The following is a 20528-nucleotide window of genomic DNA, read 5'->3' on the forward strand; positions in this document are numbered from 1 at the left end:
AGGACAGCCTGGGCTACACAGAGAAATCCTGTCTCGAAAAAAAAAAAGAAAAAAGAAAAAAGAACAGACAGACAAACTAGTGGCTGGGCACCTAGCTCAGATGTAGAGAGCTTTGCCACTGTGAGGCTGGCTCTGGGTTTCATCTCCATTAGAAGAAAGAGGAGAAAGATAATGAGACTGTAGTTTAAAGCCTCCCAAGGATCGTGGCAGACTGCAGTGCTCATCCGTTGGGAAGTGCCGGCTTGGGTCGGTGTCGGTGTTGTGTAGAGTTGTGTGCAGAGGGAGGTGCAGAAAGATCAGTGTTCCCAGTCACACAGCTGGTAAGTGGAGACACAGGTCCTCCAGCACAGCCTGAAGTGCAGCCGGTCAACACTCCTCAACACGACTCTCTGTGCAGATATCTGCTGCTCGTCCTGATGGATGCTGAGCGAGCCTGGAGCTACGCCATGCAGCTCAAACAGGAAGCCAACACCGAGCCCCGGAAGCGCTTTCACTTGCTGTCTCGCCTTCGCAAGGCTGTGAAGCATGCCGAGGAACTGGAACGCTTGTGTGAGAGCAGCCGAGTGGACGCCAAGACCAAGCTCGAGGCTCAGGTCGCTGTCTTAGCTAACGGCCAGGCTGACTCCAAAACAAAACGCAGCTAAACAGTAGTTTCTTACTAGGCACAAACTCTACCACTACAGTTCTCATTTTTCTTTGAAAGGCTGTTAGTGTACCTTATTTTTCAACTTTTTGTTTTTTATTAGTTCTAGTCTTTTGACAAAGATCAGGCTTCTTTTAGTGCATAGGTAGGAAAGTCTGTATTTTATATCTCAGAAAGTTCCCAAGAATATTTTTGGCAATGAGTATTTTTAGAGATGATAAATAACCCCGCCTCTGTGAGCATAATAAAGGCTATGTTCAATGTTTACGTTATCTGCTGTGGGCAGCGTTTTGCCTGCGTGTCTACACTCTGTGTGCATGCGAGAGGGAGAGATGTAAACCTTATATTTAATTCGGTGGGGTTGTTTTTAAAGAATTATTCATCTATTTTATGTCTGTAAGTTCACTGTACACACCATTACAGATGGTTGGGAGCCACCTGTGGTTGCTGGGAATTGAACTCAGAACCTCTGGAAGAGCAGTCAGTGCTCTTAATCACTGAGCCATCTCTCCAGCCCTACTTTTGTTTTTTTTTAAACTGGGCCTTAATATAGTCCAGGCTTAACCTGGACTCAACCATATAGCCAAGCCTAAACAAGTGCCAAGATTATAATTGTGTGGGAGAGTGCAGGTTTTCTGTCCAGGCTACAATCAGATTCACACTCCCCCTGCCTCTGCCGCTTGAATCCTCAAGGATTTTAAGGTGTACACTGTCATGCCTGACAGTATTGAAAGTTAACAAAAGTGACTGTTGTGTCATGGGTGTGGGATGAGATGTTTGTGGAAGAAACCTGTTCGAGTCAACCTGAGCCTCTCACAGTAACACTGCCCGCTGAGCAGTGTTAACCTGAGCAGCTCCATGGCCCAGTGGTGAGCCTCTGCTTATGTGATGGTCTCTAAACCAGTTATCAAGTGAAATGAACACATGTCCTTTGGAGTACAACGCTCTGCCCTGAGCTGTACCCTGGATGTTTTTTGTTTTGAAGTTCTTTCCTGGGGAGAAGTGAATCATAAAAGTATCACACTTTATTATTTTAGTAAGTTTTTCTTTTTAAAAGTCAACTTGATGATGCTGGAGAGATGGCTCAGTGGTTAGAGCACTGGCTGCTCTTCTAGAAGTCCTGGTTTCAATTCCCAGCCCCCACACAGCAGCTCATAGCTGTCTGTAACTCCTGTTCTAGAGGCTCTGGTGCTGTCTCTGGGCACCAGGCACACATTTGATACACAGACATATATGCTGGCAAAATACCCACACACATTTGAATAAGAAAGAAAAGTCAATTTGATTCCAAAACAGGGTGGCACACACCTTTTATCCCAGCACTCAGGAGGCAGAGGCAGGTGAAACTCTGTGAGTTCAAGGGCAGCCTGATCTACATAGTGGTTTCTAGGTCAGCTAGAGCTGCATGGTGAGAAACTGCATGTCTCCAGAAAAGAAGGAGGGAGGGACAGAGAGAGAGAGAAAGCCACCATGCACATGATACCATAGAAGCCATTGTAGGCATGGGGCCAGAACATGGGTCCTCTGTGCTGAAGCAGTCAGTTCTCTGTGGTCTCAGCATGGAGCTCAGTGGTAGAGCACCTGCCTGGAAGTCTGGGTTCCTTCCATAGTACCCCAAAAGTGACAAGCAAAGCTGAGAAGCTCCTTGCTCAGTGGTTCTTTCATTCCCGCACAGGCTTACACCGCTTACCTCTCAGGAATGCTACGCTTTGAGCACCAAGAGTGGAAAACTGCCATGGAGGCTTTTAACAAGTGCAAGTGAGTCCTCTGGTCCCCAAGTGACAGCCAGTCACAGGTACAACCACAGCAGGCTGCAAAACCTTGTGACTGGCTTCATGGAACTTAGGGCCTTTTCTTTTTCCCTTTTGTCCTTAGAATATGCCCCTCTGTGGTCAAAAATACCCTCAAAGTGCTGGATTTTGGTTTTGACCACATGGTCCTCCTGAGTTTCTTTTCTTAAAATATGGCTTCCATATTTTAAAAATCTGACATCTCTTTTGCTCGCAGAACTATCTATGAGAAGCTAGCCAGTGCATTCACAGAGGAGCAGGCTGTGCTGTACAACCAGCGTGTAGAGGAGATCTCACCCAACATTCGCTACTGTGCATACAACATTGGTGAGCAGGCCCCGATGCAGTGTTCCAGTGAGGTGCTCCTCACCTCACTTGGCCTGCTAGGAGATTTATGTGGCTTCCCTGTGTTTCAGCATCTAGCAATGGCCTGAGTGTTTGCTTGCTTGTTTGTTTTTGGGTTTCACCATGTAGACCAGGCTGGCCTCACACTCATAGAGAGCCACCTGCCTCTGCCTCCCAAGTGCTGGGATTAAGGGTGTATATCACACACTACAGCTGGGTTAGCCTTAGTTTTAATGATAGTAATAGGAGAGCTGTCTGATGTACAATGTGTTTTACGCACACGCGCGTGTACACACACACACACACACGCACACGCGCGCGCGTACACACGCACACACACACGCGCACACACACACGCGCGCGCGCACACACACATGCGCGGGCGTACACGCACACGCGCGGGCATACACACGCACACACACACACACACGAGAGTGGCAGAGACACATCTTTTAACAGCCCCACTCCAGTCTACAGACCTTGGCTGTTTGGCTTCTGTTTGCATCCCTGTCTTCTCCACTCACCAAGAACAGTTTAGAATTTTGAGCCAATGTTATCTTACGTTTTTGGAGGAGTTTCAGGTATACAGTAAATCTAAGTGAAAGATGAGAGAATTACGTTCTCTCTGAGCACAAACCTGCACAACCTCCCTTCCCATTGTCTCTCACAGAGTGGGACTTTTTTTCCTTAAAGATGTGTACTATCTGTGTCTGTGTGTTTATATGTCCTGTGTGCATGCATCGGCTAAGGAGGTGAGAGGAGGGTATCAGGTCCCCTGGGTCCTCTGGGATCCTGTGTGAGAGAGTCGCTGCTGAGCCGTCTCCAGCCCCAGGGTAGTGCTGTTGTACAGTGGAGCCTTCATTAACAGACCATAGTTTCTCAAAGTCCACAGCTCATCTTAGGGCTCAGCTTGACATGGGGCTCTTGAGAACTTAGACCAGGGTGAGGCCATGTTCCCAAGGCTCCAGTCAGGCTCTGAGACTCATGTTCAGAGCAGATTATACTGAGGCCTGCTGTGGTGTGCTCCATTTCACTAAAGGGGAGGGAGCTGGCGATCTGAACTAAACTGAGGGGTTGTCAAGAAAGGACAAAACCCTAAACAATCCCCCCTCTTTCTCTCTCACTCAGGGGACCAGTCAGCTATCAATGAGCTCATGCAGATGAGACTGAGATCTGGGGGCACAGAGGGGCTCCTTGCTGAAAAACTTGAGGTAATCTAGATGCACATGTTTGTGAAAGGTCATGGAAGAGTCTAGACATAACCCATAATCCAGTCTCTGGGGATATTTCCTATTACTGTATGTATATTTATAGTTATATCTACATTAAGATGTTCCTTAAATATTTTAAGTTTTTAACTTATATGTATGTTTACTGTCAGCATGCGTGTGTGGTGTGTGTGTGTTGGCCTTTTTGCTGTAATTCTTCCTGGCCTGCAAATCACAGATCTACCTAGCTGTGCCTCCTGAGTGCCATCAAAGGTATATGTCACTACACTTGATTTATAATCTCACTATGTAGCCCTGGCTGGTCTGGATCTTACTATGTAGATCAGGCTGTCCTTGAACTCAGAAATCCACCTGCTTCTGCCTCCTGAGTGCTGGGTTAACGTGTGTGCCACCACTCCTGGAAACCTTTTCCCTAATATTTACACATTAATGTATATGTGAGCTCATTCTATAACCTATGCTGATCTTGAACTCATGGTAATCCTCCTGCCTCAGCCTTATAAGTGTTAGGATTACAGATAGGAGCCATTATATCTGGCAACCTATTTCCTCCCCTAGTAAGTAACATAGATTCATAGAAAAAGTAAGAAATTTAAAAACTGGGGGAAGAATTTTGACTTTCCATAAACTAAAATTCACGATATCAGGGAAAAATTGAAAATGAGGAATTTTGCTCTAAGTGTGTGTTGTCGGTTGTAGAAGAGATGGCTGACAAGTGTCCTGTTTCCGCCTGTGACAGAGTCACTGTTAAAGTTCTAACCTCTAAAATCTACTGTACAGGCCTTGATCACTCAGACTCGAGCCAAGCAGGCAGCGACCATGAGTGAGGTGGAGTGGAGGGGCAGGACGGTTCCTGTGAAGATTGACAAAGTGAGGATCTTCTTACTGGGCCTGGCTGATAACGAAGCCGCTATTGTCCAGGTGAGGAGGGGCTCTTGGTGCTCGCCTCTGTGTATTTGAAGGTCGTCTTGTAAAGTCAGGTATGAAGGAGTTACATTTATGGGGCAGATTTACAGTGACAGTCATGGGGAAAGGGGCTCTAAGAGGCTGGCTCACCACAGAGGGATACTCAGGGGCAGCAGGGGGGCAGCTGCTGTCAGGGCTGGAGTCTGACCTGCTGTCCTCACCTTCTTGCCCTCAGGGCCACCCCTCATTCCTGGGCTATTCACAAGAGCCTGGGTGAACCAGAATATCTGGTTCTGTGTGTGGTCTGCACGTAATGCTCATGCAGAGCTGTACTTGAAGCTGCTTATTGACATAATTACCTGTTTGTCAGTTGTGAACAAGCAGATGTAGCCCCACAGATAGGGGTCCTGGAGGGCTCCTGAGGCAACAGTGTGGCCCTTTAGAGCTCCTCCACAGGAGGCGAGGGCGTCTGAAAACACTGAGGTGCGCTGGCCTCTCAGGTCAGGAGCTGCTAAAGCCTGCCGTTTACTGGAGCCGCGTTGCGACCTGTGTGGATGAGGATGTGAGCATCCAGACTTAACAACCACTTCCCACCGTGGCTGCTTTGGGTTGGAAGCAGCTCTTTAGCGATTGAAGGGTTTCCTTATGTGCTGGGTGCTGCCCTGCCACCTTCTTTTCCTTGCCTAAAGTGGAGTGATCCAACAGCACCAGGAAGTTCGCTTCTCTTAAACCAGAGGACTGGAGAGCTAATGCTAGGTTTTTACGTTTATTTATTTTGTGAGTGGGTTCTCACGTAGTGGGTAAACACATGGCGGGATTTTTTGTGACTAAGGGCTAACATCTGGATAGACACTCGTAAAGCAGCTTGGGCCGGGGTGCAGCCCACGGGCAGCATGTGTATTCATACCAGAGAATATCGGGAAGAAAACAAGTGAAGTGAACTTATTCCAGTCTTGAGTAAATAAGAAAGACAGTCTAGCCAACTGTTGTCAGCTGGTCTAGTCAGGAGGTGGCCTGCCGGTCTCAGGTGCCGACAACAGCACGTGTGGCTCTTAAAGCCTGCGTGTTGCCTGTTCGCAGTCTCACGCTGCAGTGGTTCATAGCCCCTAAATGATGACGCAGCAGAGCTTTGCTGCATGAAGAGGTTTTCTTCTCTGCTTGGTTCCGGTTTTGCAGGGCTGAGATCAGACTCAGACCCTAAAAAGCATGCTAGGCCGTTGCTCTGCCGTGGAGCTACACCTCAGCCCTGCTCCATGTTTTGTTTTATTTGAACTAGGTTCTTATTCTGAGCCTAGAACTTGCTAAGTAGACCAGGCTGGTGTCAAGCTCACAGAGGCCTGCCTGCCTGTGCCTCCTGTGTGCTGGATGAAAGACCAGAGTACCACACCTGCCTTTCCCTGGTTTTTTGGTTTTTTTGTTGTTGTTTTTGTTTGTTTGGTTTGTTTTTGGTTTTGTTTTTTTTGCCTTTTGAGACAGAGTTTCTTGGTGTAGTAATGGCTGTTCTGGAACTTGCTTTGTAGATCAGGCTGGCCTCGAACTCCCAGAGACCTACCTGTCTCTACCTGCCTCTGCCTCCCAAGTGCTGGGATCAAAAGAGTTTTTTTTCCTATGTTTTTAATTACTATTGAGAAAAGATTTCTCAAACTAAGATCACTGTCTTACGTTTTAAATTTTTATTATATTTTATTTTTTTACCATGTGTGGGGCCACATACACACATATGAAAGTCAGAGGACAACTTTGAAGGAGTTAGTTTCTTCCTTCCACTGTGTGCTTTCTAGGAATTGAATTCAGGTTTACAGGCTTGGTGGCAAACACCCTCTAGTCCTACTCCCAGGGATGCAGAAGCAGGCAGGTCAGTGAGGCCATCTAGGGCTACACTGGGACACCCTGTTTAAAATAAAATGAGTAGCTCTGGTCTGTTTTTCCGGAGTGAATAGTTATTCATTCTTTTGAAGCTTTTGTTCAGCCTCCTGCTGTAAAAGTGAGGGCTTGCTGTGCCACAGGACATCAGTGTTGATGGCTTGTACTGGTTTCTTCTGGTCTTAACTTAAAGCCTTTTCTGAAGAAGAAAAGGAGCTGCCAACAAATAACTCCACAGGAGTACAAGCTCTGTAGTGGGGCTGTTCCACCTCAGGGCCAGCATTGTGTGTGGGCTGTGTGTGTGTGTGTGTGTGTGTGTGTGTGTGTGTGTGTGTGTGTGGTGTTTGTAATGTGTGTGTATGTAATGTGTGTGTATGTAATGTGTGTGGTATATATGCGTGTGTGTATGTGTACATGTGTGTGCGCATGCATGTGTGCGTGTGTGGTATATGTGTATGTGGGTGCATATATGTTGGTGCGCACGTGTGTGTGCGTGTGTGCATATGTGTGTATGTGTAAGTGTGTGTGTGTGTGTGTCTGTCTGTACTAGCAAATATGCACTCACGCCTGTACTCAGGAGCTCTGGTGAATGCCAAGCCAGTAGTGTGCGTGTGCAAGCAGTGCCATCTGTACTCAGGAGCTCTGGTGTGTGTCATACGTGGCAGTCAGAAGGGACTCTGTGCGGTTGGTTTTTCCTTTTCTTTATGTGGGTTCTAGGGATGGAACCAGGGTTAGCAAGGCTGCCCTTGCTGGGGGTAAGCTTCTTTACCCTGAGCCGTCTTGTCAGCCCTACTTAACCCTTTAATTGTGAAATCATACAGGAGCTTCTTCATGCAACGTGTAGTGAGTGATTTTCTCACTGAACCCTCTCACCGTGTAGTCCTAGCTAGCCTGGAACTCTACATAGACCCGGCTTGCCTCTAACTCTGGATTAAAGGGGAGTGCCGACAGACCCAGCACTCCCTCTCTCTTACTGAACACGCTGTGTGCCAGAGAGTTGGTGCAGGGTTCTGTGTTGAGGGAGGGTCTGGAGTGTAGCCATGTCTGAGGCAGTCCATGTCTGAGGTTCTCACTGGTTGTGAGTAGCTGCTCTCAGCAGACAGGCTGTTAGCACATGTGCAGTGGAGACTGCATGGGGTTGGGGGGGAAGCTTGATTAGGGCCACCTGGATGGCTTCTGTTGCTCTTCATTCAGGGATTCAAGTGTTACCTGCACCCTAGAGATACAGGCTACTTAATGTCAGCTTTGACGTCTCACTTGGTATCGGTCCCTCCGCTGTCTAGGAAACAGAATGCCATTTTGGTTGTCCTGGCTGATTTCTTCCTGGTAGCCATCCTCATTCATGACATAGAAGTACTGAAATGGCAGTTGGAAAGTAGAGGGGAGAAGGAACTGGGGAGATAGAACATGCCACCCTTCATGCCTACTGTCTGATGGGCTCTGCGTGCGTGCACATACGTTGTTTTATTTTTTGAAACAGAGTTTCTCTATGTAGCCCTGGCTGCCCTGGAACTTGCTCTGTAGACCAGGCTGGCCTCAAACTCACAGAGATCTACCTGCCTCTGCCTCCCTAGCGCTGGGACTAAGGGCGTGCGTCACCACACCTGGCTTCATTTTATATTAATACTTGCTCAGTCCGCAGTGGCCACTGGCAGTGGTGTTGTGCGGTTATTTGGGGCAGGTCATTTTGAGAGGTTTTAAGCATTTGCGTGCTTGATTGTTTATACCCCACTCGGTGCTGAGGGAACCAACAACCCAGGTTTCATTTTGTTTGTTACATTTATTTATTATTACATTTTAAATGTACTTTTGTGGGGATGAGGGAGCTGTGGCACAGCTCCCAGCTGGTGTCAGAGGGCACCTGAGAAAAGCCAGTCCCTTCTTCCACCATGCAAATCCCAATGACTGAACTCGGTTGTGAGACTTCCCCTTCGTCAGGTGACCTCACCCAGCTTCTGAAAGACTGAGTAGAGTGGACAGTATTTACACTTCTCCCGCAACTCATTTTTTTTTTAAATAAAAGTTTTCAATTTTTTAATTAAAGATTTATTTATTTATTTTATATATGTGAGTACACTGTAGCTGTCTTCAGACACACCAGAAGAGGGAAGCAGATCCCATTACAGATGGTTGTGAGCCACCATGTGGTTGCTGGGGATTGAACTCAGGACCTCTGGAAGAGCAGTCAGTGCTCTTGACCACTGAGCCATCTCTCCAGCCCCTCTCCCCCTTTTTCTTTAAAGGAAAAAAACAGCAACAACAAAACCCCAACCTTTATTTCCTTGTGTTTTTTTTTCTTCTGGACCTCTCTCTCAGGCTGGGTGAGACTTGGTTCCTGTCCCCATGATTCTCCCGTGGGTGTGGTGAAGAATGTAGCCAGGCTTGCCTGTGTGTCTCTTAGTTACACACCACCATCTCCCCAAAACCAAAATTCCTGTCAACCAGTGAAAACAACCCACAAGTGTCTGTAGTAGTGGGAGATACTGTGGGAGTTTCCTTGAGTGGCTGGCCTAGAAGTGTCACTGGGGAAGAAAGCCTGAGGCACACCCTGAATGTTTGCAGTTTCTTTGATTGATTGAGACTAGTGGGTGTCATCATTTCTAGGCTCAGACACTGTGCCATTGGCACACCGAGAACAGGGTCCAGCTGGGCCACACGTTCTCATGCGGGAGAGCCAGGGTGTACTGGCTTGGCAGCAGATGTGCCAGGCTGGGCTGTGAACTGAGAAGTCCTGCCCCTGCATGTTGGAAGGCGTGGCTCCTTTCGGGAGTCATCTTGGCATCAAGTATAGGTTCTAGCGTAAAGGAGAGCAGTGAATACATGAAGACTTCCTGTTTGGAGACATTTTGCCCTAGGCGGGAAGATCTGTGGCGAGTTCTCAGATACTGCTGGTCTCTGAGTCACTCAGCAGCGTGGGCGGCACATGGAAAACATCCCATTAAGTCCTTCCCTTCAGACATACCTTTTTTCCTTGGTTGTTGTGGAATATCTTCATAAATCCTTACTGAGACATAGAAAGTGGGGGAGCGTAGGAAGTTTGTCCTCAGCACTCTGGTGCCAAGGCTTAGGGGTCTGGCTTCCTTTGATTTTTAAATTTGAACTTTCCTACCAACAGGACAGAGGACAGATCCTTATTTATTGCCCATTGCCAGACAGCTCAGCCCCACCCATCTGAGGCAGTGCTGTGTGTGTTTTTGGCTTCTAGGGCTGACCCCTTTTGTGGTGACTGTCATGGTCCTTAAATGGCTGCACGGGGGTTCACCTGTCTTACTCAGCTTTCACAGTTCCACTGAGCCTCAGAGTCTGATTAGCTGAGGAAGAGGGATCTTCTCTGGAGTCACAGTGGACACAGCACCTTGCCGTGTGTGTCCTCTGTACAGCGCGTAGATGTTTGGTCCCAGCAGTGCATATGCTGATGCCCACTGTATTGTGGACCGTGGCTAGAGCTTGTGTCCGTCCTGCACATCTGTTGGGCAGCAGGCACTGCTCTGGTGGGAAGTGGGCTGATGGAGCCTTGCTGGCTTCAGGTTACGGGAGGCCGTGGCCCTGATTGTTTCCCAAGTGAGGGACAGGGAAGTTAGTGGAAGTGTCTATGGAATGTATTGGGCAATTTGTAGGATGTCTTTACACTAGAAAGTACGAAAAACACGAGAGATCTTCAGAAAGTTTTATCTGAGCTCCTTCACCTCTCACAGGAGTGGGCAGGTGTTCTGGGCGGCCTTCTGTAGTTCCTGAGAGGCCAGTTGAAGGCTGATGTTTTTTTCAGCTTGCCTGTTAGTTCTGTGGAAAGTCAAACATAACCGTGGAATGCTGTGCTTTCACTTCAGTGGGTCTGCCGGTGGCACAGGGCCATCTGCTTTCTGCCTTTTGTGGCTTCCCTGCTTGGTCAGATTCTTTAGGTCGGGAACATGGTGTGGCAGGCATTCAGTTAATGAATCACTTTGTCCTTTATTCAAGCGGTGTAGTGAGGGTGACGCCTAGTACTATGCAAAGACTGTCACCTCTTGTCAACCCTTCCTGGCCAGAAGTTGTTCTCAAAGAGTTGGCCATGTACAACATTGGACCCAGAATGTCTAGAGAAGACAACTTAGTCTTACATTTAGGAGAAATAGCTTTCTGGTTGGATATTGATTAGAAATGTCTGTCTCTTGCTTGAATCTGAAAGAAGCCAGAAACTGTAAAGGTTTGCAGACATAGCCTCCAAGCCCTGTGAGACCTTCTTCAGGAGTTTGGCCAGGCCTGCCCACGGAAGACTGTCGTAGATGGACTTGCTGACTGCCTCCATTCCCTCATTGAAGGAGGGTGCCAGTGGGGTCCTAGGACTCACCTGAGTGTCCCGCCTCCCTCCCAATCAGTTGTCTGCAAGTTGTATGCAGTTCTGCCTTAATAGCACAGGGCCTTGGGGACTAGCTAAGGGTGGGGACTCCTCCTCAGGCTTGGAGGAGTCATTATCCCTGTTGGGTGCAGAGCTTCCAACATGGCAGCTTTAAGGTCACCCGTATCTGTCTGTAGCCCCTCACCCACTGCTCTGCAAGTAAAACTGATAAACTCCTTGGTTCTCCAGAGTGAACTTTGGTGGAACTGTACATCTGTCTGTTGGTCACTGGGACGGGGGGCGGGGGGAGATCCATGTTTTCATCTAGGCAGGGAGTTTTAGCAGTCAAAGGACAGTTCTGTTGGCATGTAACAGCCTAACAACAGAAAAGGGGAAATCTTTGGTGTATTGTCTTCACTGTGAGGAAGCAGCATCCTGAGGGGATCTCTAGGCTTCTCCAGGGTGCTAGGTGACAGCCCTCTGCAGAGGCGGCGTCATTGGAGGTAAGTTGAGCGGTGGAAGGCACTCAGAGTACCAGGGCCCTGGCAGCTGAGGTGCCTGCAGACATGGCTCTTCTCAGTGTGCTGGAGTTCTCACTCTCCTTCCCACTGCACTGTGCATGAGAGGTAAGCACATCGTGTGCACACTGACTCGTGAAAGGGCAGTGAGGGTTGGAGTTAGGATCATCTGCTGCTCTCAGAGGACCCAGGTTCAGATCCCAGCACACTATTGGGTAGCTCACAACTCTAGCTCCAGGGGATCTGACACCCTCTTTTGGCCTCCATGGGCCCCTGTACTGATGCACATACACACAGAACTTTTAAAGGATCATGGGGAAGAGGAGTGTGCACATGTCTGGGAGGATGGAGTTACTGCCTTCTCTTCCTCCAGTCTGCTTGAAACAGTCTCTTGGTCCATTTGCCCACTGTGTAGGCTGAAAGTGAAGAAACGAAGGAGCGTCTGTTCGAGTCCATGCTCAGTGAGTGCCGAGATGCCCTCCAGGCTGTGAGGGAGGAGCTCAAGCCTGATCAGGTCAGCCCATCTCCTGCCTTGTGCTGGGTCCTCTGTCCTCCCCAGTCTGTGCTGTCCTGGGGGTGAGGGTGCTCCCAGAGGTCATCACTCAGCCTTGGGCTGTTTGCAGATTGATCTGCTTGTAAGCACCAGAGGCCTCTGGGCTCCGGGTCACACTTCATTCTCTTGGCCATTCTTGAGTCGCCCAGTGGTCCCAGCCGCTTGTCTCCAGGGTGCCATCTTTCCTAATGGTGCCATTACTGGGATTCTTCCAGGCCTATGGACTGAAAACCTGAAACCCGCTTTATACCACACCCTAGTGTCTCCCTCATGAGGTGTCCCCTGTAGATGATTCCCCTGTTGGTCTTCTGTTGACGCAGAATCTTAACTGTGTGGCCCAAGATGGATTCCAATGCACGCCTCCTGCCTCAGCCTGTCTATTGCTAGGTTTGCAGAAGTTGGAGCCATGACTGGTTTCCACCTGTTCTTAAATGGCATTTTAACTTATACAGAGATGGTTAGAAAGTTGAGGTGGTGAACACCTGTAATTGTAACGTTCTGTAGGCAGAGGCTGGAGGACTGCTGGTTTGGTAATTGAAAAACACTTAAGTATTCACACCCAGAGCGTCTTCTACCACGTGCAGTAGCGTCTCCATGGATGCTGGAGGTGAAGGATGTGGGAGGCCTAGGGACTGGTCGGCAGCCCTGCTCGGGTGTGACGGCACCGGGCGCACAGGGATGGTAGAATTTGGGTCTAAAGCAATGAGGCTGTTGCCTCAGAGCCTACAGTAGGCCGTGGTCACAGCATACACAACAGTGCCATGGTCTCAGAGCCTACAGTAGGCCGTGGTAACAGAGCCAACAGCAGGGCTCTGGTCTCACTGGTTTTTGTTGTTGTTTTGTGGTTCTACACATTAAACTCAGGGCTTTGTGCATGCTAGTCAAGTCTGGTGGGTTTTTTAAAAATAAAATAGAGCCAAGCTCTCACTAAGTTCCTGGACTGTAATCAGACTCAGGCTCTTCCTGTCTCAGGCTCGTGATAGCTAGCACTGCAGGTGTGTGTGCCACACCTGACAGGACTGTCTGATTGTAGAGCTTGGGACAGGACAGGGGCAGAGGACAGGAAGCCTCACTGCCTGTTGTCAGCGTTCTCAGTCAAGACCTGGTGTTGGCTGTCAGTGGCAACAGGGTAATCGTGCCCTTCTGTTGATTGATTCTGAGGGCATGGCAGCACTTGGTAGAGACTGTGGCTCTACGGAGAGAACTTTACGGCCCACGGTACTTGAAGGGCACTGAGAGCCAGGCCAAGAGGGTTACTTTTTACCTTTGCTACCTTTTCAGAAACAAAGAGATTATACCCTTGATGGAGAGTCAGGGAAGGTATCGAATCTCCAGTACCTGCACAGGTGAGTTTGACTTTTGTGTGTGTTTATATGCATTTATATTTTAAATTTTATTTTATATATACAGTTGCCTGCACGCATATCTGTGTACCACACGTGTCCCTGCTGCTCTTGGAGGCCAGAAGAGGTTGTTGGGTCCCCTGAACTGGAGTTATAGATGGTTGTGAGCTGTCGTGTGGGTGCTGGGAATCTAACCCTGGTCTTCTGCAGGAGCACCCAGTGCTTTTAAGCACCTGTCTGACTCTTGAGCCCTTGTCTTCCTTTTTGTTTGCTTGTTTATTTGAGGCAGAATCTCAATGCATAACCCTGGCTATCCTAGAATTCACTGTGTAGACTAGGCTAGCTCCAGATTCATAGCAATCCACCTGTCTCTGCCGTCTCCTCCCACATGAGGTGCCAGGTGAGTGTAGCAGCACCTTCCTTGCCAGTCTCTCCTCCTCTCAAGCGAATCCACTGCTCCAGCCTTGCTTTTGGTTTGTGTGTGTATGTGTGTGCATGCACGCGTGCAAGATCTCACTGGTAATCTAGGCTGGTCTCAAACTCTTGAGTACGGTGGAATTTGAGGTATGAACTGGCACAGCCAGCCTCCGGCACAGCTATCCTCTGCCAGGGACTTTGGAGCCTCTGTGACCTAGGGCTCACTCCCTTCTGCTTTAAGCTCTGCCCTTTACATCACTTTTACATTTACCACCTTCAAGCCTCCGTGTGAGACCAGGGTCTGCCTGGCTTCTGTGTGGCACTGGCACCCTGTCTGCCTGGTAGCTGGTTCTCTTTCCCTCTGCATTTGCTGCTGCTGCTGCTGTTTGTGCAGTAACACAGTAGTTGTCTTCCCAGGGCCCTGAGCTTGTGTGCCCGCTTGTCACCAGACATTCATATATTCTCTCTCTCTCTCTCTCTCTCTCTCTCTCTCTCTCTCTCTCTCTCTCTCTCTCTGTCTGTCTCTTCCCTGTCACACTTGGTCTCCATTCTTGGGGTTTGGTATTTGTAGATGTTAACGACTGTCAGATGACTCAGGTCTTCGGCATATCGCACAGGGTTCGCCATAGATGTTATCTGTTTAGTCAGCCTGAGGAGAAAGACGCTCCTGGAGAGCTGTGCCTCTCTGTGTCTGTGTAGTTTAGAGCCCAGAGTCAGAGTTGAGCTCACCTGACCTGGAAGGGGCCTCTGACCCCTCACCTCCACTCAGACTGAGGACACGTGGGACCTTCCCACCTTCAGCGCTGGCTGGTTCAGGGTGTGGCTTTCCACTCTCCTGAGATGTCCGTGGTTGAGAGGGCAGCTTTGGGGCAGAAATGGTGCATCAGGAATCTGGTAGGTTTTGTGTTTTCATGAATGGTGTGTAACAGGAAAATCTTTTAGGGAAATCTCTCCCGTACTCATCACCTGTTTCTCAAATTCAACTTATTCAGTTATTTTAACACTCTTTGCACATTTACTTCTCTTATTTCTCAAAATGTAGCTGGTCTTGACTTGGTAACTTGTATGCCTAGTGTAGCCATGGCCTCCCCTGCTCTGCGCTCGCTCCACTGAGCTGGGTCTTCTCTGCCTCCTCATTTCTCATCCATGTGTGGTCTTTAAAGCAGCCCCTGTGACTACTGTGAGTGGGGCCACGGTGACAGCGCGGCCCCTGTGTCATTTAGCCCAGCAGCTGACCATCAGAATTGGCTGCTGCTGTCTGAGGACTAGCAGTGCCCTCTGAAACTGGGAGCTTGTGGCTTTGGGAACGGGTGTGAAGGGTCAGATGGTCCTGCTCTGTGATACTCGGCACCCCTCACCCCTAGGCCAGTCCCACGTCAGTGTAGCATTCTTTCCAGAGCATGGGCTTCCTCGAGTGTAACCTGTGCCGCTGTGTGGTACATTGCAGCTACCTGACCTACATCAAGTTGTCCACAGCAATCAGGCGAAATGAGAGCATGGCTAAAGGCTTGCACAGGGCTCTGCTGCAGCAGCAGCCAGAAGATGACAGCAAGCGCTCTCCCAGGCCTCAGGACCTCATCCGGCTCTATGACATCATTCTGCAGGTAACCCCTGGGGACTAGAAAGGCAGCTGCCCTCTGCCATGTTGAACATGAAATGACTTGGCTAGTGAAGAGCCTTTGAGAGCCTGGGACGACTTGTAGCTGGTGGGAGACAGAGAAGGGTCTTGAGGTCATTCACAGCCCAGCAGTCACTACTTCAGGCACTTTGAGGGATAGATACTTGTGCACCTACAGGCATTCACTCAGCGCTTTCTCCGTGTGAGGTACTCTGCAGGTGCTAGGGCATCCAGAGACCTGAATCCGTGTTGTGTTAACCTGTTGGTCAGTTAGTAAGCTTGCCTACTGTAAGCTCAGCGTGAGGTCAGCCAGGGCTGTATAATCTCCAGAAAAATGAACAGAGATTAGGCTGGGGAGGTGGCTCAGCAGAGGACTTGCTGCAAGGATCTTAGTTTGGATCCTCGCTCAACATCCAGCAGCGAGGACCTGTGATCCCAGCACTAGGAAGGTAAAGACAGGACAGTCCCTGGGACTTGGTGACCAAACAGTCTAGCAAAGTTGGTGACAGAGTGTCTCAAAAAATAAGGTGAGGGAGGGGTCTAAAAGGCCATCTCTGCAGTTAAGAGTGCTCGCGGTGAGCTGGGATGAGCTTCGGTAATTAAGAGCAGGGTCAGTTCTTACAGAGGACAGGAGTTAGGTTCCCAGCACCAGTGTGGGTAGCTCACAGCTGTGTCACTCCAGGGAGTCCAGCATCCTCTTCTGGTCTCCATCAGCCTCCACACACATGTGTACACACATAAATAAAATAAAACTACTTTTTAACAACAACAGTGTCAGGCTGAAGAGATGGTTTAGTGCTTAAAAGCACTGATTACTTTTCCAGAAGTTGTCCTGAGTTCAATTCCCAGCAACCGCATGGTAGCTCACCATCATCTGTAATGTGTTCCCTGTAGTTTTACGCTACCACCTTTAGCTCTGGGAGATGACCACACTACCAGCCTTCACCTGGCTTCCTTTGAATCTAAGGATAAAAGACACCCCCTCTTGGTTCAAAGAAGATATTGATGGATCAAGAACAAATTGAGGAGCAGGACCTTAGCATTAGAACCGCCCCCTTCACCAGTGGGATTCAATGCCCTCTTTTGGTGTGTCTGAAGACACCTACAGTGTACTCACATATATAAAAAAATTACAAAAGAAAGTGCTAAAGACCATTGCAAAGCTTGGTGGCACACACCCTTATCCAGCACTCCAGGGGCAGAGGCAGGTAGATCTCTGAGTTCTAGGCCAGCCTGGGCTGCACAGATAGACCCTGCACCCTTGCTCCTCTTCAGAGAACCTGAGTTTAGTTCCCAGAACTCAAGTCAGATGGCTCCCAATTACCTGAACTCCAGGTCCTGAGGATCTAAAACCTTTTTCTGGTCTCTTTGGGCACTGCACATGTGGCAAACATAGACACATAAGTAAAACCAACATGTGAAAGAAAAGGATGACACCGAGTGTGAGGTGTGTGCCTTTAATCCCAGCACTGGGGAGGCAGAGGCAACCAGCTGGGTCTGTGTACATAGTGAGCTTCAGGACAGCCAGGGCTACATAATAGAGAGACCCTGTCTCAAGAGGAAGAAAGAAAGGAAGGAAGGAAGGAAGGAAAATTAAGCAGAGAACAGTTGAGGAAAATGCCCAGTTTTGACCTCTGGCTTCCATGTGCATACGAACATGTGTACATACATGTAAGTACATGCATACACACACACTGCTTGTCGCTGTCAAGTAAGAGGACCCATCTGTAGTGCCGATTTTCCTGTCCATGTGGTCCAGGAATTCTCTGAAGGTTGGTGAGAGGTGGGTTGAGTGGTAAGGGACAAGTGTGCTTTTGGTGACACTGGTAAAATGCTGCCAGGCCACACCACTGACTTGCAGTCACTTTGGCTGTGGCCTCTCCTTTTCTCTGCCCTTAATCTGTTCCAGAAAGGTCTTCTGACAAGGCCAGTCTGGGGCTTCTCATGGGTTTTCTTGTTCATCTGTTTTACAGAATCTGGTGGAATTGCTGCAGCTTCCTGGCTTAGAGGAGGACAGAACCTTCCAGAAAGAGATAGGTCTCAAGACCTTGGTGTTCAAAGCTTACAGGTAACATCCTTCAGGATTAGAGGACTCTGCTCTGCATTCTAGCACTAAGCTTTGTGGCTCCCACAAGTCATTTACAGTTAGCTGTGCTGCCAGCTATGCAGGTGACACTCAGTGCAATATGTTTAAAGGATATCCTCAGCAAAGATGGCAGCCGTGAGTTTCCAGAGTTCTTCATCTAAGACTTTGGGGTTAGCCTCAGTTTCTGTCTAGTAGAAGCTCTGAGAGAGCGGCACGTTGCAAAGGCATTGGCAAAGTAGAGCAGCCGGGTCAGGGAGCCCGAGCTGAACTGGGGTAAAATCGAGCAACTCAGATCCTCACACCAAGAGCTGAGTCTTCGTATGGCTCACTTGAAAGTGACTGCTTACAAGGACAGGGGTCTAGGCAGATGGCAGAGGAGTGTGCATGTCATCTCTCGGTCTCCCCGGGGTGCCCAGTCTTTGCCCATGCTCCTCCTGCTATGCCAAGGGCAGCACTAGAGCTCTGTTGGCCCTGTAGAATGTTATGTGATTTTTTTTTTTTTTGAAAAGATAGAGTTAGAGCTGAATAGATAGTTATGGTGTAGACAAGTAGACAGTGACGAGTGGGGTTCTGTTGGGTCTAGTGAGCACTCCTCTCTGGCCTGCCTCTAGCTGCCACCATCCTGGGGAGCTGCCTCCTCTGACATCAGTCAGTGAAAGACAGGGGCTCGTGTTGGACCTGCAGAGCCATCTGAAATTGCTGGGACACTTGGAAGCTTGCCTGCAAAGTGTTAGGGTTTTGCAGGCAGTGACCCAGAGTTAGAAATCCTGTTTCCAGCTTTAACATTAAGCCTGCCAGAAAGGACAGCCCTGGTGTTGGGCAACTGTTGGCTTTAGAAGATGACTCTGTCCGTCAGGTGTTTCTTCATTGCTCAGTCCTATGTGCTGGTGAAGAAGTGGAGCGAAGCCCTCGTCCTGTATGACAGAGTTCTCAAATATGCAAATGAAGTGAGTTCTCATGGTGGAGCCTTCAAGAACAGCCTGAAGGTGAGCTGGTGGCCCCCCTGTGTTTCCAAGTGCTACAGAGAGGTACAGGGACTGTGTGGGTGCAGCCGCTGGCAGCTTCTAAGGCAGCCCTCCTCCTCCCTTCACCCTGAGTCACTGTACTGTAACCTACCCTGCTCTGGGCCTGAAGAGGGCTTAGCTACGACAGAAGCCGTTTCAGCCAGCTCTTGTCGACACACCCGTAACCCTTGCCCTGAAGAGGCTGAGGCTGCAGAATCAGGAGTTTGAAGGTAGTCTAGGCGGCAAAGCAAGCTCAGAGTCACAGCAAAGCCTGTCTGCAGAGACAGGGTAGGGAATGCACTGCTGCTTGAGGAGAAGCAGACCCCTGTACTGTCCTCAGATTGGAGACAGACCCCACGTACTGTCCTCCAAAATTACCAAAATCACCTGGCAAAGTTCAAAAAGCTGCGCCCCATAGAGTGCTACCGCCTGGTGTGAGATCTGGAATCCACACTGGGGACTTGAGTCTGACTCTACACCCACCTTTGTTCTTGGGGGTGTGGCTGACCCAGCCTTTAGCCTTACCAAGGTTCAGGGCTCTCATTTGCCAAATGCAAGTTCAAGTGGCCACCCCAGAGTGCTCGTGAAGTTTAACAGGTGTGTACACTCTGGGTGTCAGCTTGCATTCAGAGCTCAGCAAGCAGAGAATTGCTCATTCGGGCATTGTTCTCAAGCTGTGTCAGCCTTTCCCACTTGGAAGAAGCCAGGGCAGTGTTGGTATTGGTTTCCGATGTTTGCGGGGATGGGGTCTCCAGGTTGGCCTCAAACTCACTATGTGGCTGAAACTGGCTTTGAACTCTGGTTCTCTTTGCCTCTACCTCCCAAGGGCTAGGATTAGCCACCAGACCCAGCATGTATTTGGGTTTTTCATTTTACTTTTTTATAGTAGAGACATTTTTATTTTGGTTTTTGAGACAAGGGTTTCTCTGTGTTCTGGAATTTTCCTGTGGACCAGGCTAGCCTTGAACTCACAAGAGATCTGCCTGCCTCTGCCTTCTGCATATTTTTTAAGTCTAAAAAAATATGCTGAAATCCCAGTGAGATCAGCTACCCCAGGCCTGGGGGCTCACTGCTCACCTGGCCTGCTGGTGATGAATTCTCTGTTACTGCAGGACCTGCCTGACGTGCAAGAGCTCACCACTCAAGTGCGGTCAGAGAAGTGCTCCCTGCAGGCCGCAGCCATCCTAGGTGAGCCATCTCCTTAGTGTCCGCTGTGTCCCCAGACTCTTTTCTGCCACTCTTCTTCCACACTGAACACCACTGTTTTACTTTAAGAAGCATTGTTTTGGTTAATCTCTTAAGATTGCTATTTCCTAGCCTTAGTGCCGCTACACCAGGCACTGAGCTGTGCAGAGGAATTTGGAAAACTCGTCGAACTGTCCCTTCTCCTTAGCATCTTCCAAACTCTGCAGCTCCTGTGGGTTGGCCACAGTGGATCCCTCTCTGTGTTCCTACTCACTAGCTTTACTTGGGATTTAGAGCCCTGTTAACCACTGATGAAAAGCCACACTGTGGCAAGAGTGTACAAAGTCCCTGTTCTTACTAAATCCCTGTGGAATTTTCAGATGCAAACGACTCCCATCAAACAGACACCTCCTCCCAAGTCAGAGACAATACGGTAAGGCCAGCTGTGGCATCTGAGGATAAGGGAGTGTTCTGTCCCTGGGTCTAGCCACCCTACTTCTTCTTTTCTTGCCCAGACACTCAAAAACTATTCAAGTGGCTTGGTGATGGTCCATATCCCCTAGGGAAGTGGAGGAAGGTCCCTCCAAGTTACTCTGTGCCGGTAACTAATGAAAGACACAGGGCTGGAGAGATGACTTAAAATTAAGAGCACTTGCTGCTCTTGCAGGGGACCCAGGTTTGGTTTCAGGTACCCACCGTGGCCTTCTGGTTGA

The 20528-nt window shown here is 49.1% G+C and overlaps 1 protein-coding gene across 1 annotated transcript in view; it reads left to right on the plus strand.

The window, feature by feature from the left end:
* The window catches only part of Srp68 (signal recognition particle 68), a 29301-nt gene that overhangs the window by 7995 nt on the left and 778 nt on the right, over positions 1 to 20528 (plus strand). The window contains exons 4-15 of the mRNA XM_034506600.2: positions 398 to 593; positions 2319 to 2401; positions 2651 to 2760; positions 3907 to 3989; positions 4788 to 4928; positions 12025 to 12123; positions 13444 to 13508; positions 15370 to 15526; positions 17514 to 17608; positions 18483 to 18612; positions 19743 to 19818; positions 20196 to 20248. Coding sequence (XP_034362491.1) covers positions 398 to 593; positions 2319 to 2401; positions 2651 to 2760; positions 3907 to 3989; positions 4788 to 4928; positions 12025 to 12123; positions 13444 to 13508; positions 15370 to 15526; positions 17514 to 17608; positions 18483 to 18612; positions 19743 to 19818; positions 20196 to 20248 — 1288 coding nt within the window. The remainder of the gene's footprint in view (positions 1 to 397; positions 594 to 2318; positions 2402 to 2650; positions 2761 to 3906; positions 3990 to 4787; positions 4929 to 12024; positions 12124 to 13443; positions 13509 to 15369; positions 15527 to 17513; positions 17609 to 18482; positions 18613 to 19742; positions 19819 to 20195; positions 20249 to 20528) is intronic.

Source organism: Arvicanthis niloticus, chromosome 6 (genome assembly GCF_011762505.2).
Source record: "Arvicanthis niloticus isolate mArvNil1 chromosome 6, mArvNil1.pat.X, whole genome shotgun sequence".
Classification (NCBI taxonomy): domain Eukaryota; kingdom Metazoa; phylum Chordata; class Mammalia; order Rodentia; family Muridae; genus Arvicanthis; species Arvicanthis niloticus.